The sequence below is a fragment of the Ostrea edulis genome, chromosome 6, assembly GCF_947568905.1.
Source record: "Ostrea edulis chromosome 6, xbOstEdul1.1, whole genome shotgun sequence".
Taxonomy (NCBI): Eukaryota; Metazoa; Mollusca; class Bivalvia; order Ostreida; family Ostreidae; genus Ostrea; species Ostrea edulis.
In genome coordinates, this window is record NC_079169.1 from 23528115 (window position 1) to 23544890 (window position 16776).

At 34.5% G+C, this 16776-nt stretch overlaps 1 protein-coding gene across 9 annotated transcripts in view; it reads right to left on the reverse strand.

Moving 5' to 3' along the window:
- Positions 1-3221: 3221 nt before the first annotated feature.
- LOC125683318 (homeobox protein abdominal-B-like) overlaps positions 3222-16776 on the reverse strand; it is a 136486-nt gene continuing 122931 nt past the window's right edge. For 7 of the 9 annotated variants that reach the window (XM_048924354.2, XM_048924352.2, XM_048924353.2 and 4 more), the window contains 2 exons: positions 10098-10623; positions 3222-4726 (listed from right to left, as the gene is read on the reverse strand). In XM_048924354.2, the coding sequence (XP_048780311.1) occupies positions 4449-4726; positions 10098-10608 (789 nt within the window). In that variant the 5' untranslated portion in view covers positions 10609-10623 and the 3' untranslated portion in view covers positions 3222-4448. Of the gene's footprint in view, positions 4727-10097; positions 10624-11023; positions 11197-11815; positions 12062-16776 lie in introns of those variants that run through there. The other 2 variants (XM_048924358.2, XM_048924361.2) reach the window with 2 other exon arrangements.

Below are 16776 nucleotides of genomic sequence, written 5' to 3' on the forward strand. Positions count from 1 at the left end.
CAGTGACTACGGTATGGAGGAACGAAAATCTACACTACATGAGGATGATTGCATATTCATTTCGTATATTATGATCTTGTAGTTCTTGAAAAGATTTTAAAAACGATTTTCCTATCTTAAACCCTTCACGTGGCCCGGCCGAAACCTTAGGGGTCATGGCATAGATAGATTTTAATCTACATTAACTGAGGCCGCTTCCCTTCACATACCCTTTTGGTTCTTTAAAGGAATTTTCATGAGTCAAATTTTAAAACCTGTTTGTGGCCCCGCCATCTTTTTGGGGCCTATGAGCGTTGGTCAGCTCAAAAATATCAATTCCTGTCGAAATATGGCGTAGGTACATGTATCCACACATCGACGTTGACTGATTTTGTGAAACAAGAAATGGTTTATTAGATTTTAATTATGATAGACTTAATATTTAACGTTGAACTAAATGCATGCACCTGCAAAATCGTGAAATCAATTTTTTCACGTGGAAATTGTCTACTTTGAAAACTGTTTGCCTGTTTAATGTAAGATCTATTCATGTTAAGCAATAAAAACTTAATTAAGGATCATTTCTGAAATATATTTCAATATATCGTTAAACCAAAGTATGACAAGGGGATAAATATTTCATGGGCAGACAGGTGTTTCGGACATACCACGTGTCCTGTCCCATTGTCAGATGGAAATTAGTTCGGAAAGCTTTCAGAGACAGGGTTAATAAAGTATGACTACTAACAAATATTACGAAAAAGGAAAACGAAAATTGCTAATTTTTCATGGATAATATAGTAGTTTTTAGTGTAAATGCGTCTAATTTATAATAAATATTCTGTATTGTAATGCAATACATCCGTTATCATCTTATTGTCAGTGATAGACATAACAAGATGAAAACAAATATCGATATATAGAAATCGATACCTGAATTGTTCGAGACTCAATTTACATGCAAATGGCTACATGGAAGTTGCATACAGTCCCACAGGAAATGCAGCTTCGGAGGATATTAAACGCCGGTCTTCCTAGGAAGTGACGTTTCTGTCTGTAATCAGACGTCCGAAATCATAACAGATGTAGATTCCACGCAACAACCATTCCGCTATTACCCATAGTTCCTTCAAAATGTCAAGAAATTATTTATTTATTCAGGATATCTACCTTTTTTTCACCATGAAATTTTAATTAACTTGTACTGTATGGAGAACCATGATTGTAAATTGTTTTCGTAAGTTGTACAGATTCTCTGATGAAGGAATAACTCTACAACACATTCATAGTTTATACATTGATGCTTGATTGCTCAGTTTTACCACGTATAGAGAATTATCTCTCCAAAGCCGAAAATTGTGAGAATATTAATTGCAAATATTAAAATATTTCTAAAAATGACTGCACTTGTCGATATACATTTATATACGGGAATTTTAGAAACTGACTTAGATTTGAATTAAAATGATAATTGTATACCTACTACAGCAGGTTTTCCCGTGCCATTAGGTGTACTTGTATTCATTCTGTGAATGCCTGTCACTCCACTAGTGCTCTCTGCAGGTTGTCGTAACGGAAGATCACCCACCGTCTTCCTTAAAGGTCATTATTTTAAGAAATTGAGTCAAAAGTCCTTTTTATGTGGCTTTTAATATCCTTTTTTATTTAATTGGCTTTAGATTTACCTTTTTTTTTCTTTATTCGCCTACAATCATGCAAATATGAGTAGCTTTATACGAAAGTGTTAGACTCTACAAACCTTTCCTGTACTTTTACTTTTTTTTTTTATTTCATCGGAATTCTTGAACTATCATTTGTTTTCGTCTCAATGTGTAGTTTAGTATCTGCTAGAAATGAGTTTTAGTGCGTTATCGGGAGGTAGACTGAGAAAGGAATGACATCATGCATGTACACTGTAGTTGTATGACAAAACGAATGGTTTGGGAACAACCTTGTAGCATCCAGACATTGTAGCATAAACAACATAAACGATAGCTGCTAGTTCGTATTTTCATATCAGGATTTTAATGTAAAAATGGACCATCATCGGAATAAGACATAATAGAAGTATGAACCTAAAGGTTTTGAAATCAAATAATTTATTTCCCAAGCAAATACATTTTTTTCCAATTCTGACTTAAAGCAAAGCGGTAAAGACTTATATTAAGCTGCACTGAATCATTGCATTCGAAAACACTCCATATATGGTTTGATGGATAATGATATGATATTACATTACCGACGGAGTTTTTAAGATAGTTCAATTTTGAAAAAATGAGAATAAAACTACACACCACTAAATACGAGGAATATGTTTCAAGATTTAATTAATTTAACTGTTCTCTCTGGATTTGGAAATGTACGTGTGTACCTATATATGTCGCACACTGCGGTACGTAGTTAAAGGAAATAACACAGTTTGAAAATCAACTTGTTAAGAAATACGTGTATGTATTCAAATATTTTGAATATACTACATGCTAGCAGATTACGTTGAGGTTTCCGAAACACAATATATCCAAAAATGTTTTCATAAAAGAAAAGCTAGATGTCCAAAAACCCTGGTTTTGCACTAAAGGCCATCAACAGTTGAAATAATTCACCAGGGCATATCATAATGCGTTATTAATTTATCATTGAGCCCTACGGAAAATATATCTTTTTGACATATAAATTGAAATAAAAGTCAATAATGCAAGAAAGCTCAGGCAAAAATGGTATATTAAACGATTGTTCATCATAATCTATAGGTCACCAAACAAAATCTGATCAAATTTAAATTTTCTCATTTTTGAACAATGGGAGATAACTTAATGTAAAAAAAAAAATGACTTGCATTAAATTGTAACAAATCCTCTCTGACAAGTTCAATATGAAGATTTTGTAATTGAATACCTTCAATTTAAAAACTCTAGTATTACAGTATGTGTATCGGATACCTAAAGCTTTGAATAGAATAAAATAATTATATAATTTTTCATTGTTCAAAATTTTTGCATTTGAAGCTTTCTCATTTAAAAGTGCATTTACTCCTTTTGTTAGGTATGGAGCGGCAGCATTTTCAGTAGTGTGAGATCCATGGTCCACATTATCGTCATTAGTATAATATTGATCAAAAGAGGTATCAAAATTAGGAGCCCTAATATGATTGTCTTGAGATTAGAGTGTTTCCCAATCGGTGCGTATTTTAAGTGAAATAGACACGTGGAATAAGTAATTAGAATACACACAACAACAAAGAATAAATTATATTTCATTTATTTTTTCCATATAACATTTGGTTGAAGACTACCCATTGAGAGTCTCCCCTAAATAAGGAGAGTGATGGGCACTCTTCGTACTGGGACAATGAAGTATATATGCATTCGTTTGTAAAAATTTATATCTTAGACTGACATAACAACAAAAAAGACCCACCCCTCTACAACAATGTAGAGGGGGCTGGGTTTGGTTTGGAATATACAAGCAATCATCAATTATAAATTAAAACAAATAAAAATGATTGAATGAAAAACACGCGAGCCCAAAATTGACATTCTAGGAAAATACTGTGTGAACTCTTTATTTTAGACATGCCTTTGTTAAAATTGTAAACGGAAAATAGAATGAATTTCCTAATCTGTTTCTCTTCTTTCACATCAATACGCTTAACTGTAAATAGAAGAAAAATGTATGATCCTTAACATTCTGATGGCAGAACTCCCTGCGGCAAGCTCTTATTTGGACCACAAATTTCACTTAAAACACGATCATGGTTCTTGTAAAGTAACTGTTACGCGCTGTTTTTAGAAATCAACATCGGTGTTTTCAAGTTAAAACAAATGATAACTGGGTGTAGCATGTTGTCCTGACATTCCTAAGAATTCACTTTTTTTAAGAAGGGGAGTTTCTCTTTTGCCCAAAAATTCTAACCTATATGACATTTAAATCTACGTCTTTAACTGTTTATAAGATTATATTATCTAATAATTCTGCAAACACAGAGTTATCTAATATCAATGACAATGTGAAATCTATAGAAAAGAAAACGTAATTCAAACAAAGTATGTAGATATTTTTTCTATATCTATGGATGGCATTTTGCATTACGGACTACTGCATTGGAAATTTTCTACAATTTACACAAAAGAAAAAAGATGTATAAATGTATAATACTCCACTTCAATGATAAAAAAAATGTTCTAGCATACGACTGGGTCACGTGACACACGGAACGATATTTACACATGTAAAATGTTCTTGTACGCACTCTCTACTGAAATAATAAACACACAGTGAGCATTTCCCTGCTTTGGTAGCGATTGATATCGTCTGTGTCAAGGACGTGTCTAGGCAGCTACCGAAGGTCGGTCCTCAACTTCTGAATCACCATCTGCACGAAATTCGGTCGCACATTTGTATAATTTGGACCACTATGTATGCATCAGCACTTTGTCAAATGTTATTGTCCGACTAGTGATGAACACATATCACGCTTGCACTGCGCCTGCGTGGTGTGCCTGCTGAAGCAAGTGGTCTTTGCTGTCATCCCCGTCTCTTAGCCTCGCTTTCGCACGTTCATTCAGCTTCTTTCGTTTCATTCGACGATTCTGAAACCACACTTTGACCTGACGTTCTGATAACTGAAGTTTACATGAAATTTCCCATCGTTTTTGACGAGTGATATATGAACTGTTCAGAAACTCGTTTTCCAACACCATGGTTTGATACCGTGTATATGGTTTCCTCTTCTTCCTGCCTTTGGACTCTGTAAAGAAAACAATTGTTATCAAGGATTTGCTTTTCAACTCTTCAAGACAGTATTTTTGGCCTTAACGTTTCAAAACGATCACAAATACGACACGAATTAACGTGTTAAAATCACCAATTTTCTGAAACATAGAAAATTATAATGCAGATTTGAAATATTTCCTCGTACATTTCCTTCCATCAAAGTATTTCGTGTCGAAAATTTACATTAAAGAATGTTTAGCGAATGTCGAATTGTCGTTCAGAACAGTTATACACTGTCTCTACGAAACTAGAACATGTTTACAAAGCTGTCTTGTATAAAAAAAAAAAAAAAAAAACTTCTTAGCCAGCCACGAAAGAACATCATTGATATAGATTTATGTAGGTATACACAGCTAACTGATGCAGGGAACGTTCTTGTAAGAACTAGATAGTTAGCTGTCATTCAAAACAATATTTTTGGGGGAATTCATCACATCCCCATCAAAGACCGTGATGCCCTGTTTTAAATATGTTACAGTCATCTTAGGAAGTCAGAACAATACGTTAACATTATGTTTGATATTATTCGCCCCATTTTGTAGAATTGACAAAATGAAATGAAGCATATGCAACTACTATTGTGTGTTGTCGGACATTCGTCCCTAGCCCGACGCACTGGGCCGTAATCAACCATCTTTGATGTCCGTAGTCCACGGAACTTAGTTTAGTAAAGCATTCAGGCGTACTGCTGTAATGACGGGGCAACCAGTACTCAAGAAATTAAATGTATCTTTTTAAAAAAAAATTAATCGAAATTTTGACTTCATACAACATGAGGAATGAAGGACTACATTTTTCATTTATTCCTTGATGTAGTTATTTACGATCCATTTACGCTAATACCAAAACATGATCTAATTTTTCTCGCACGGTCGAATTTATATTATGGGGCTGGAAAAAATTAAAAAGAAGGGAAATTTGAATAACAATCTGGATTATACCATAAAATTCATCAGAAATCAATATGTAAACAATCTGATGAAATTTTATACCACTCGTTTCCAAGGTAGAATTGCTAAAATCCTTCCGCTCACTGCATTCCGTGCGGGATATCATTATCACGCAGAAATTGACTGTCGTCCATTTTTTTTTTACCCTTTTTCCGAATTTCGTATCATATTTACGTAACGTATCGCATATTAATTCATTAATTTATGTTGCCATTTTTTCATTAAATGTCATGTAAATAAAGTGATTTTTTGGGGGGTGAGGATTGTATTTCCAAGTGTCCGCGCGTTTCCATTGTCCCTTTCCTGGCAGCTATGAAATTTGCACGGCGGTTTCCGAACGGTACAGTAATAAGATACAAGTTAATGCAATAGTTTTGACTTTTTTTATTTTTAATTTGTTCGAGATAAATCGACCGGTTCGTTAATAATGCTTATTCAAATTCAGAATATTTCCTACCTTGCAATATCCTCTTACATCGGTTGTCAATGCACAATTTGTTCAGAGCTTTGTGTAACGGGTGTTGAGCGAAAAAAATATAACACGTTGTGTTTATAAAAGCATTAAGAATTATAATACTGTATTGCACAGTATAGATTTGATTCCCTGTCCCCTTCGTCTAATGAATTGCGGAAGTCGTGTATTTGCGTCAATTCTTAGTTTGCATTAATTCTTAGCTTTTAGTGTCTACTCTGATAAATTTGGAAACATTTTGCTCTGTAAGTGGTAATTTTCACATCTGAACTCAAAATGGAAAATCACAAAGGCATAAATTACAGGGAAGGTGTCATTATAATCCGAGGGGTTCCTCAACCGTGACAGTGTGCGAAATTATATACCTCTAATGTATTTCCTACCTAACAGCCGGAAAATCATATTCGTTTAAACATTCCTTTAAAAGGTGAAAACATGTATATTTTTACAGACATGTTCGGTCAAATTATGTCGATACGTCCCTGAAACCTATAATGATTGAAATATTTACCCGCTTTTTTTCTCTGTAATGTGTAATGTTTTTCTTTACCCTGTGCTATTTGTCCTAGTGTGCTTTCATTTAGTGCTGTTTTTCACTGGAATCGTCTGGGTAAATCGATGTAATAAATAGTTGAGTTTGAGATGTCCTGAGACGGTGAACTTTGGGAAAGTCGAAGTCTCAATTAACGGAAGTGTGAAAATAACAGCTGATCCCTGGACGGTGTCTTATGCGATCCAGAAACAATAATTTGAAAATTGATGCCAGCTTAGTCTTTTGACAAAATGGACGACTTACGACCCCCCGTGGACTATTAGCAAAATAAGATCAATAACATGCGATTACTTTTTTCTCTCTCAAACATGCTGGTGGTCATGTTCCCAGGTCGTTTTATATACGCATCATGTACACAGGCGGTTCATTTGATTAACATAAGAAATCATATATTATTCTCCATGCTTATTACTTTTGGAATAGCTTAATGACTGTGCCTTCTGAACTAGTCTCGTGTCAAAATGCTTTTGTAAAGTCATGAATCTAAAGTACATTACATTGTAATTTTACCCCCGATCTTCAAGGTATAACGACTCTCGCACCTGTCGCATGTATATTGTTCTGAAATAAGGGGTTTGAATGCACAAACGCGGAAACTTCAAAGGTGTAACTCTGTGATATGAAAGGTGCAGAGAGCGTATGTACGTAATAAATGTGATTTCTAATCGCCAGTGGACAAACCTGTCAAAAATGTGTTAGATTCAGGCGGGACAGCGACGCGCTCGTTAGGGGATATGATAGATGTCCACTAAGATTCCTACCCCTAACCAACGGAACTGGCACGTGATCATCATTATTTATGAAGTAAAAATTAACTTTGCTTACATAGGGTTTGCATTGTGTTAGGTTATTTGATGAAACGAGAAAGTGTGATCAGAAGAAAGATGCGTATCGTTTCTAAGCTCTGTTTTGCATGTTGGAAACATTTAGAGTATATTGTTTTCGATAATCGCCCCAAAACCGATATGCTCCATTTCTGCTCAGATGGCAACATCAGATACCACCACGTGAGAACAGACGTCTTCAGTTTCTATATTTCTGATGCAAAAACAATCACCTCCAACAAACTAAACACCCCAGCATTAAATGAAACAATCACCTCCAACAAACTAAACACCCCAGCATTAAATGAAACAATCACCTCCAACAAACTAAACACCCCAGCATTAAATGAAACAATCACCTCCAACCAACTAAACACCCTAGCATTAAATGAAACTAATTGAATGAAGGGTACCCACTGCATTACGTAGAGAACATTAAGTTGCATTACTTTTCGCCACACAAGAACAGATGCACGTGTTTTCTGTAGCTTGCGCCTTCTACACATCAATCAGATTTCTTTAAACATGCATCAAAATCTTTTGTTTGAATTGGTCTATATGTATGTGTGTACTTTGATAACAATAAGACATTAATTCAGACATCTAGCAGTTGATTTCTGTTGTGTCACAAACACGTAGTTCTATTTTGAAAGAAAAAACAAAAAACTTTTCAGTCTCAGATGTTACATTTATGTTATACACATTAGATCATCAGTATTTATGTTTGTAAACATATTAAATTATAAATTGTTCAACAAGCACCCCCGGGGAAGTTTGGTATAGACATTATAACTGGTTTATTGGTTTCCCTACACTCAGAAAGAAAATGAACTTAACGGTTGACAAGTTAAATAAATGCAAATAATTCATGAGTTTATTTCCGTAATTTATGTTATGTTAATACATGTTTAATATGATTACATAACGAGACAGAACTAACATTCTAGGAGAGATCTTGTTTGTATGTCTGATCTAAAGAAAGAGCTCTCGCTTGTTTTGAACGAACACCGTATATGTCCCGACCTTTGATATTAACACGATGAGCATAACTAAAATGACCATATCTAATTGCTTAATTAAAACTTTTATGTCTGAATTTAACCAACCCTATGTAATTTCCAGGGACCCCCATTTGTTTCTGTATATCTGCACTAAATGCACAGAAAATCTGTGAATATTGTCCGAAGAAATTTTATGATAAAAATAGCAGTGACAATACGAAGCCCAGGGGTCAGGTAAAAAAATCCCGAAGTTTGCTCCACATGGACAGTGATGGATAAAGATAGAGAGAGGAATTGACAGACATGTAAAGAATATGATTAGGTACAAATCGATTGTCAATAGCAGTCGATCATAGCCCGCGGATAGAAGTCAAACCGTCACCCAGCTACGGAAATTATGTAATGTGTATTGTGTTCATACAAGACCTCTAATTAATGAATGTCTTTTTCTTGTCATTTAGAATTTTCAGATTCAACGATGGTAATTAATTTAACATAATTCTAAATTCTAACATACTGCATATGTTTTTGTTTAAATATCTAAATCCGTCACTAGAGTCACTATCGCTGGGTACCTTGTCAAATAAACAATACTTTTTGTGGTTTCCGTCCTAGACATATCAAAATAAGTCTGGATCTTGGTGTAAATTATGCAGAACTCATTTGCGGAGATTTTGTACCTAAAATTGTTTACGATATCTGTCATGCAAATGTTTGCATATAAACTTGTGTTTAAAAAAAAAAGAGAGAGGAATGTGGTGGTGACAATAGAATTTGAACTACTCCGAAGCGAGCTGCACTTTTTGGTCTCCGATTCTGCTATATTTTGATGTACGGCTCGACATAACAATAGACCGAGAGCTATCACAGTCTTGTACAGATCTTCGTGCTCTCTGCAAGCACTTCTTCACCGTCTAACTTCTTAATATGAAAACGACAAAGTTTTATTTTCATATAAGATTATCTATATTTAGATTACTATTTTCCAAATATACATTCCCTGGCTGTGTTTCTTCTATATAGGTATTTCAAACATGTATCGCTATTCGCGGGCTCGCACCACGCACCGGTTATTTTCCGTTTACTATACATAATATATTTTTATTGTTTTAATGTGTTATTTATAGGCCATAGCTAAAGATATTAAAATTTGCGGTATTAGTGATTACGGATTACAGTCCAGAAAACTGACATTTTATTGTCTTTTAAAAAGTTGTCATTTGTAGTTAGCCAGTGCATGATGGCAGTTTGTGTACTTCCAGGCGGTGAAAAGAACGTTTCACAATAGTTTAAATGATTATTTATGATTTTTTAATCACGAATTTGTTAACTCGTATTTTAAACCTTGTCAAATGTAGAGGAGGAAAAAAAAAAGAAATACGGATGTGTCATTTTTTAAAGAAGTTATTTTGAATTATTTTAAATGCATTTATTTTCTACCCCGAGGATGTATGCGATGGGAAATGGACAACGATTGATCAAACGTGGAAATTCTAATGTATTTTGTAAATTGATTTGAATGTAATTCCATTAATTTTTTTTTACCTTGGTTGGATGATTCTGAAGTGGCGCTCCGACAGTCTATGTCTCGGCCGGGAAGTGTGGGCAACCCAGGGGGGATATCAGGGTAAAAGCTGCCATTTGTGTACCCCGCTGAATGTGCGGAGGGGTACATATCGGAATAGAGAGGAGGGTAATTCCGCATGGCTGGCATAGCATTAAGGTTCATATGATTTAGCTGCATTTGTCGGCAGTTTAAATAATCCGCTCCCGCACTAGCAAAAGTGTTATAAGGGGATTTCCCGTTCATGGCGGAGAACGAGGGCCCCAGCTGTAGATTGCCGTAGGACGACATGGAACACGAATTGTGAGGGGGGATTGAGCTGTCAGTTGAGTAGGGAGGCCATCCGTTCTGGGCCCCAATAGCGGTGGTCCGAGAGATGCTGTCCTGTGTCCCGGGGCTAGAGGAGAGGATACTGGAGACAGAAGTAGTCAGGCCGTTCTGATAAAAGGGAAGAGCTCCATGGGCTAGAATATTATTTCCCGCGGTTTCCATGACTGGTCATTCCAACTGAAACCAGAGTATAAATTTTTGTATATATTATTGTATAAATGAAAAATTGCATATAATATGTTGTATTACATTTTGAATGTTTTTGAATATATAATATCAACTTGATAGTGCTTTTAGATATATAACAAAAATATGCCAGTATAGATATTCGTTGGTATTTTGTGAAGATTACACATTTTGAATAAGAAAATATATTTTTAAAAATGTGCAGCATAATTTAAAATTCAACACCAACACGGATATCCTTTGATGGGAAAGATGAATGACTAAGTGGAATTTTTTTCTACCCTTCATTTTCTTACACATTCTTTTGTCATGAGTGATATGTTCATCAAATTCTAGAATATTTGTTATAATCCATAATAAAATAAGATAATATGGACAATACTATTCTTACCTGAAAGATACATATTGAATGAATATATCCTTTTTATGACATATCATAGGAGATCATTGAAAAATAAGACGTTTTATTAGATGTCGATATGCGAATCAATGGAGAAGCTAATTTGTCAAGAATTATTATATTTCCATTTAAACCAACAAAATGTGTTTGGATATGAACATTAAAAATATTGGAAAGGGTTTAAACAGAGCAGAGATAAAAGAGGTGAAATCCGTCAAAATTAAGGTAATTTATGACGCAAGCTGATAAGATCAGATTGCTGTACCGAGTGTGTGAATTGAAATTCAAATGTTAATGCATTATAACCATTTGCGATGTTGAGGAAATAGAGAAATGCAGGACCTGTCGCCACAAGGACCCTAGACGAAACCTAATCTTAGCCTCAATCTTCACAAACTATGAGTTTTTTTTAAACACTTGAAGAAATATGTAAAACTTGAAACAACATGTATAACGATGTTTAGACTTCAATTTCTCCTCTCTTTGTTATTTTAATTTTCTCCCCGCGTATCATTTGGTACCGCCCTTGAAACTTACCTGAGTGCATAACCATGTTCCGTAACTTTTATTTATTTAAAGAGAATATAAACTGCAAACATTAATTCCCAAATGTCATTTCTAATTAATTTCATATTCGATGTGAAACCGCAAAAATATTTCATGATGTGTTACATCTTAGTGCGCGAACCAACAAACTGTAGAAAATAAATAAATACGAACAACGCATTTGAATACCTCTGCAATCAAGTAATTCCCTATCCGTAACATAAATTAAACACATACCTTTAATACCGATAAAAAATCCGGCCATCCGACAGTTAAATATCACTTAAACATATTTATGTTACGATCACATGTAAAATGATAATACTGTAGTGAAACTCATAAATACACCAATGTCTTCAGTGTTCCAATACTTCGTGACCTATGACCCCACTATATTCCATATGCAACGAATAAAAATTTAGAGCTGTCATTGGAACCACGTGATAATTCCCACCAATCAGATAATTGACAGTGTATTGGCAATTGGCTTCTTTTCCCGAGAGATACCGTGAGTATTTGATGAATTCTTCGTTGTAAAATAAAGGCGTATTAGGTATTTACTACGCTAGGATTTCTCTGTTTGGTTTTATCGGGAAATTATGATTATGATCACACAGAGAGTAGAATTTTACGTTTATATCACCCATGCCGGTCATGGGAACTAGCCTCTTGCATATTCATGAAGCGTCTCACTGCATCCAATCAAATTAAAGACTGTGTAAAACCCCGTGAATCGCCCGTTTACGAGTTCGATAGTAAATGTGTAATTATCGCGAAACCGACAAATTGCACATGTTTGGAGCAAGGATACAAGTATCGAGAAATTGAAATAAGGGGATGGGCATCGTAAATTTTATGAAACGCTTTTGAAGTTTCCGATCAGGCGGATTAAAGAAATAATTTAAGCGTAGCCTCTTGAAATTTAAATTTGCGCACAGCAACATTTAGCGTTGTGTAAATCATCTACCAGCTATAAACAGCATTGTAAAAACGTACTAACGTGGCCTGCGGCTTTACCGTGATCGCGGAATTCTTAAAAAGATACACTAAGCGTATAATGTGCGATAACTCCTTTTTGAAAGACAAGTCTATCTGCAAGTTAGAGTTGCAGTTAATTTATCTTTGTGCACATCACAATATGATTAAAAATAGTTTGTATAATGAGAGTTCTACTAAAATCCTATAATATCGATATATCGTTTCCTTATTTGTTTATTGATATTTTTCGGGAGGAAGTAACAAAGTGTACAAAGAATTCATAAAATTGTAAAATTCCGTAACATGCTATTTATTTATATAGTATTTATACTCTTTATTAATATATTTTTATGTTATAAAGGAATATGTATCGTCAATGTTCAAGTCTCTGTGCCACAAACTGTCCACGTATGATTTAAGAACCATGGCAGGTCGAGATGTTTTTTAAGGGACAACTTGACGACGATGGAATCTTGAAAATCAGGCCTTTGAAAATCTTCCGATGTGGTGTAGCAGAGCTAAATGTATATGTCATTTATACAGATTTAGAATTAATTTCAGCTAGTGTGAAATGGTTTACCAGCAATAGCATCTAGCATCATACGTAATTTTCAGATTACATATTTCCATGATCTTATAGAGAACTATGAAAAATACTCCCAATCGTACATCATCAACATGTTGACGTTAGTCGTAGGTAGCATTGATATATGTAAAAAACGAAGAGTTTCTCACGCTGCCCAGGAAATAAAAAAGTCGCCAGGAAAACTGACCAAGGTTACGCGATGTCACGGTCCGGCCGGACAGCGAAACGTCAATGTCAGATTGTCAAAAAAACAAGGACTAGTCAAACAAACCTGCATGTGAATTCTTCATCTCCAAATACTGCATATTTTCATAACGATTTACCGTAAATTATTACAAGGTGGACACTAATTTAGAAGCTGAATTCAATGACAAATGTGTATTCATATTTATAATATCATATGATAACGTATTAAAATGTAGACCCCTTTAAAATTAAGGTGAATTTTAGATAGACGTCATTTGAATGATTTTTTCCCCTATATTGGTACAAGTTAATGTCGACAGGAAAAATAATTCATAACGCGGTCAATTTAAACTACTTCATCACACCTACAATACAGCATGGGTGAGTATGTAAATATAATAAAATAAAAACTAATTCTTTTCATTCATTCATGGGTTTTGTTGCTAAGAAAATAAACTGACATAGCAAAAATAAAATAGACATAACCTTACCATAAACAAATAATAAACTTCCAGCAAATCCACGTTATCTAACTACGATGCAGACTAAGTCACTGACTTTTAGTACTGATATAAAACCAGTCATACATGCCTTATTTCTGCTTGCTGATATTACATTATTACAAAATAGAAGACATTAGAAGTCTTTGAAGGTTTCAATGAAAGCATCATTACAAAATTCGACAGATAATTTCAAACTTATTTAATGTTTGTTCGGTCTGTTTGAATTCCTGTTTAATTCGTCTGATTATAGTTCTACCATGTGGGTTCCAGCGCTGACTATATTAAACAGAATTACAATTAGTGGATACTACAGACGGGAGGATCATTATTTCAGGGTCCCGGGCAGCCTTTGGTTCCCGTCCGTCCGGTGTTACTTGTAATTTTACATCTCATTATTGATTTTTATGTCCCGTTAACGTTTTTGTCCGTAGTCTTTCTTTCCCTTCACATGCCGAGCCGAATCCTAATGACCAAACATTACGTGCTTGATGGTCAATCTCCAATATTATAACAAAAGCCCATTTACCAAGAGCGCCAACATTTTCGCGCTCTTTTCAAGAAATAAGATATTACTTAGATGGATTGAAAACGATTACTTCAGATGTTTATATATTTCCAAACTCACTAATGCCCAAATGTTGAATTTATAAAGAACACTGTAGAAGAGGTTTATACATCATTAACACTTGTCCCCATTGTGTACGAAGTGTGAGTTATGCATAAATTTGATTAGATATGAACGGGGTATCAGTTAGCAGACGAGAAGCAGGACTAACAGTTTCCATCATTAAGAGACTGATGTAAGATTTCAATAAAGTGGACTCCAAACTGCTTAAAAGTGTGGCTTAAACACCAATTTATGGTCGCTAAATGGAGACAAAGTGCCTTTTCATTACATTCGGATTGTTTTTAACAAGTGATTGCGTTGGGTTGTATGTATCAGCGAATAAAATTGTGTATTGCGAAGTAAAATAACAACAAAATTCTACCAAATTGAGAATAAATGCCATTTCTATGACCGATATCAGGCATTATCTTGTAAAACAAGACATAAACCGAACCTTTATTGTCCCTCTATCATACCATGTCTTCATAAAATGTCATAAATGAAATCAAGTCACGTGATTCCTGTATCATCTGCTCCGACACTTTCATAAACAAAACTGTTACGGAATTTTACAATTCTATCCGATTTACAGCACTTAACAAGTATTACATCGCTGTTTCTCGAACTTGAACGAAATCAAATTGTTTTAAATTCTAGCACAAGTTTTTAATTTTTTTTGGTTACCCAATACATAAACTTAAAAGCACTGACCGGCACCATTACATCAAAAAGAATTACCACTTAGTTGTAAACCACTTAAATGGTCATATAAGTTTTTTAACTGATGAACAGTTAATCCGATCCACTGGACAAGCGATTGTCCGGTGCGATACCTGTATTGAGGCAGAGAAACCCGTGTTTTCTTGTACCGCTCTGAAGACAAACAGGGCGAACGTTAATGGATGACAATAGTGGACATTATTATTGGATGGATTAAAATAACACCACACAAGTCGAGTGATCGAGTGTGTCCGAGGGCTACCATTCTACAATGGTCAACCTTTGGTAATAAAATCATTTTCAAGCCAGTCCAAAGAGACCGCCCGATAATTAAAATGTAAGCGGAGCCCCTCTCTGCAATACTGGAATAATGGATCCCCCGGGTATTTTTTATTTTCATTGTCTTAATTCGTCTTCTGAACTCTGAAGAGTCATAACAGAAAATCATGTTTTTGAGTAGATTGGATGGATTGATACAATAATATTATTAAAAAGATGTCTTGATGAATATATAGGTTTACATTTTTGATCAACTTCTTTACATGTTTGTTAACAATACAAATCATAATAAGTATATAAAAAACAACACCAATATCGATTATTTTATTATGAATGAAATTTACATATTTCCAAAACGGTTAAGATGCAAAGCATCACTGTAGAAAATTATTTTGAAAATTGTGTGTGTTACATATCCTACATGAACTTCATTGATTTAAAAAATAAAGAATACAGAAAATTAAACTGTCATAATATTTCTGTGATTTTTTCATATGAAAACAAAGGGGGAAAATAAATACATGTAAATAAATGAATAAATAAAAGTAAGCCCATTTTTATGATACAAGAAATCATTGAGGAAAAAATGTTTTAATCTCTCATCGTTAATTATATGCAAATACTTTATAGATTTACGACAAAAATGGAATTAGTTTGGAGTGAAAATGCGGGAACTTTTATGATCTGGTCTGTAAATTCTCCTGGTATCTCTCCCGATCACACGGACAAACTTCTCCGTGCGGCAGAGTGATAGGCAGTTTTATTTCTCGGAATTATGAGAGCTCTTCTTTATGCTTCCGTTTCGACTTCCAAATTAGTTTTCATTTAATCCCGTATAATGGAATGTATATGCAAGTCGGTTTTCGGAGCCGAGTCCTGGCAATTTTCGCGCTAGCTAGCTCCTTTCAAGTCAAGGATTGAAGTTTTGGATAAGCGGATGCATTCTTGATTCTTGTTAGAGCAACATGATTTAACGAGGACATACATGATTAACAAAGACCGCATATCCATTGTATAATGGCGGTTAATTCATTGGATTACTCTTAGGTTAATGAATAAAATTAATCGGTCGGAAATTCTGCCCCGGTCCTGCTTATTTTGGTTGTAACATAGGGGATAATAAGAAATATTGTAACCTAACACCTTTCATCATCCGAAAACATCGCATCATCTCGTAATATTGGCGATGCAGCTACACTACTAATTTTTGAAACAAGATAGCAGAAATTTCATCAATAACCTGAAGAGACACTGCAGACAGATAAAAGAAACCAAATATCAAATAGTCTGGTGGCGCGGAAAACTATAATTTAAAGAAAATTGACAAGCGCTCAATTTT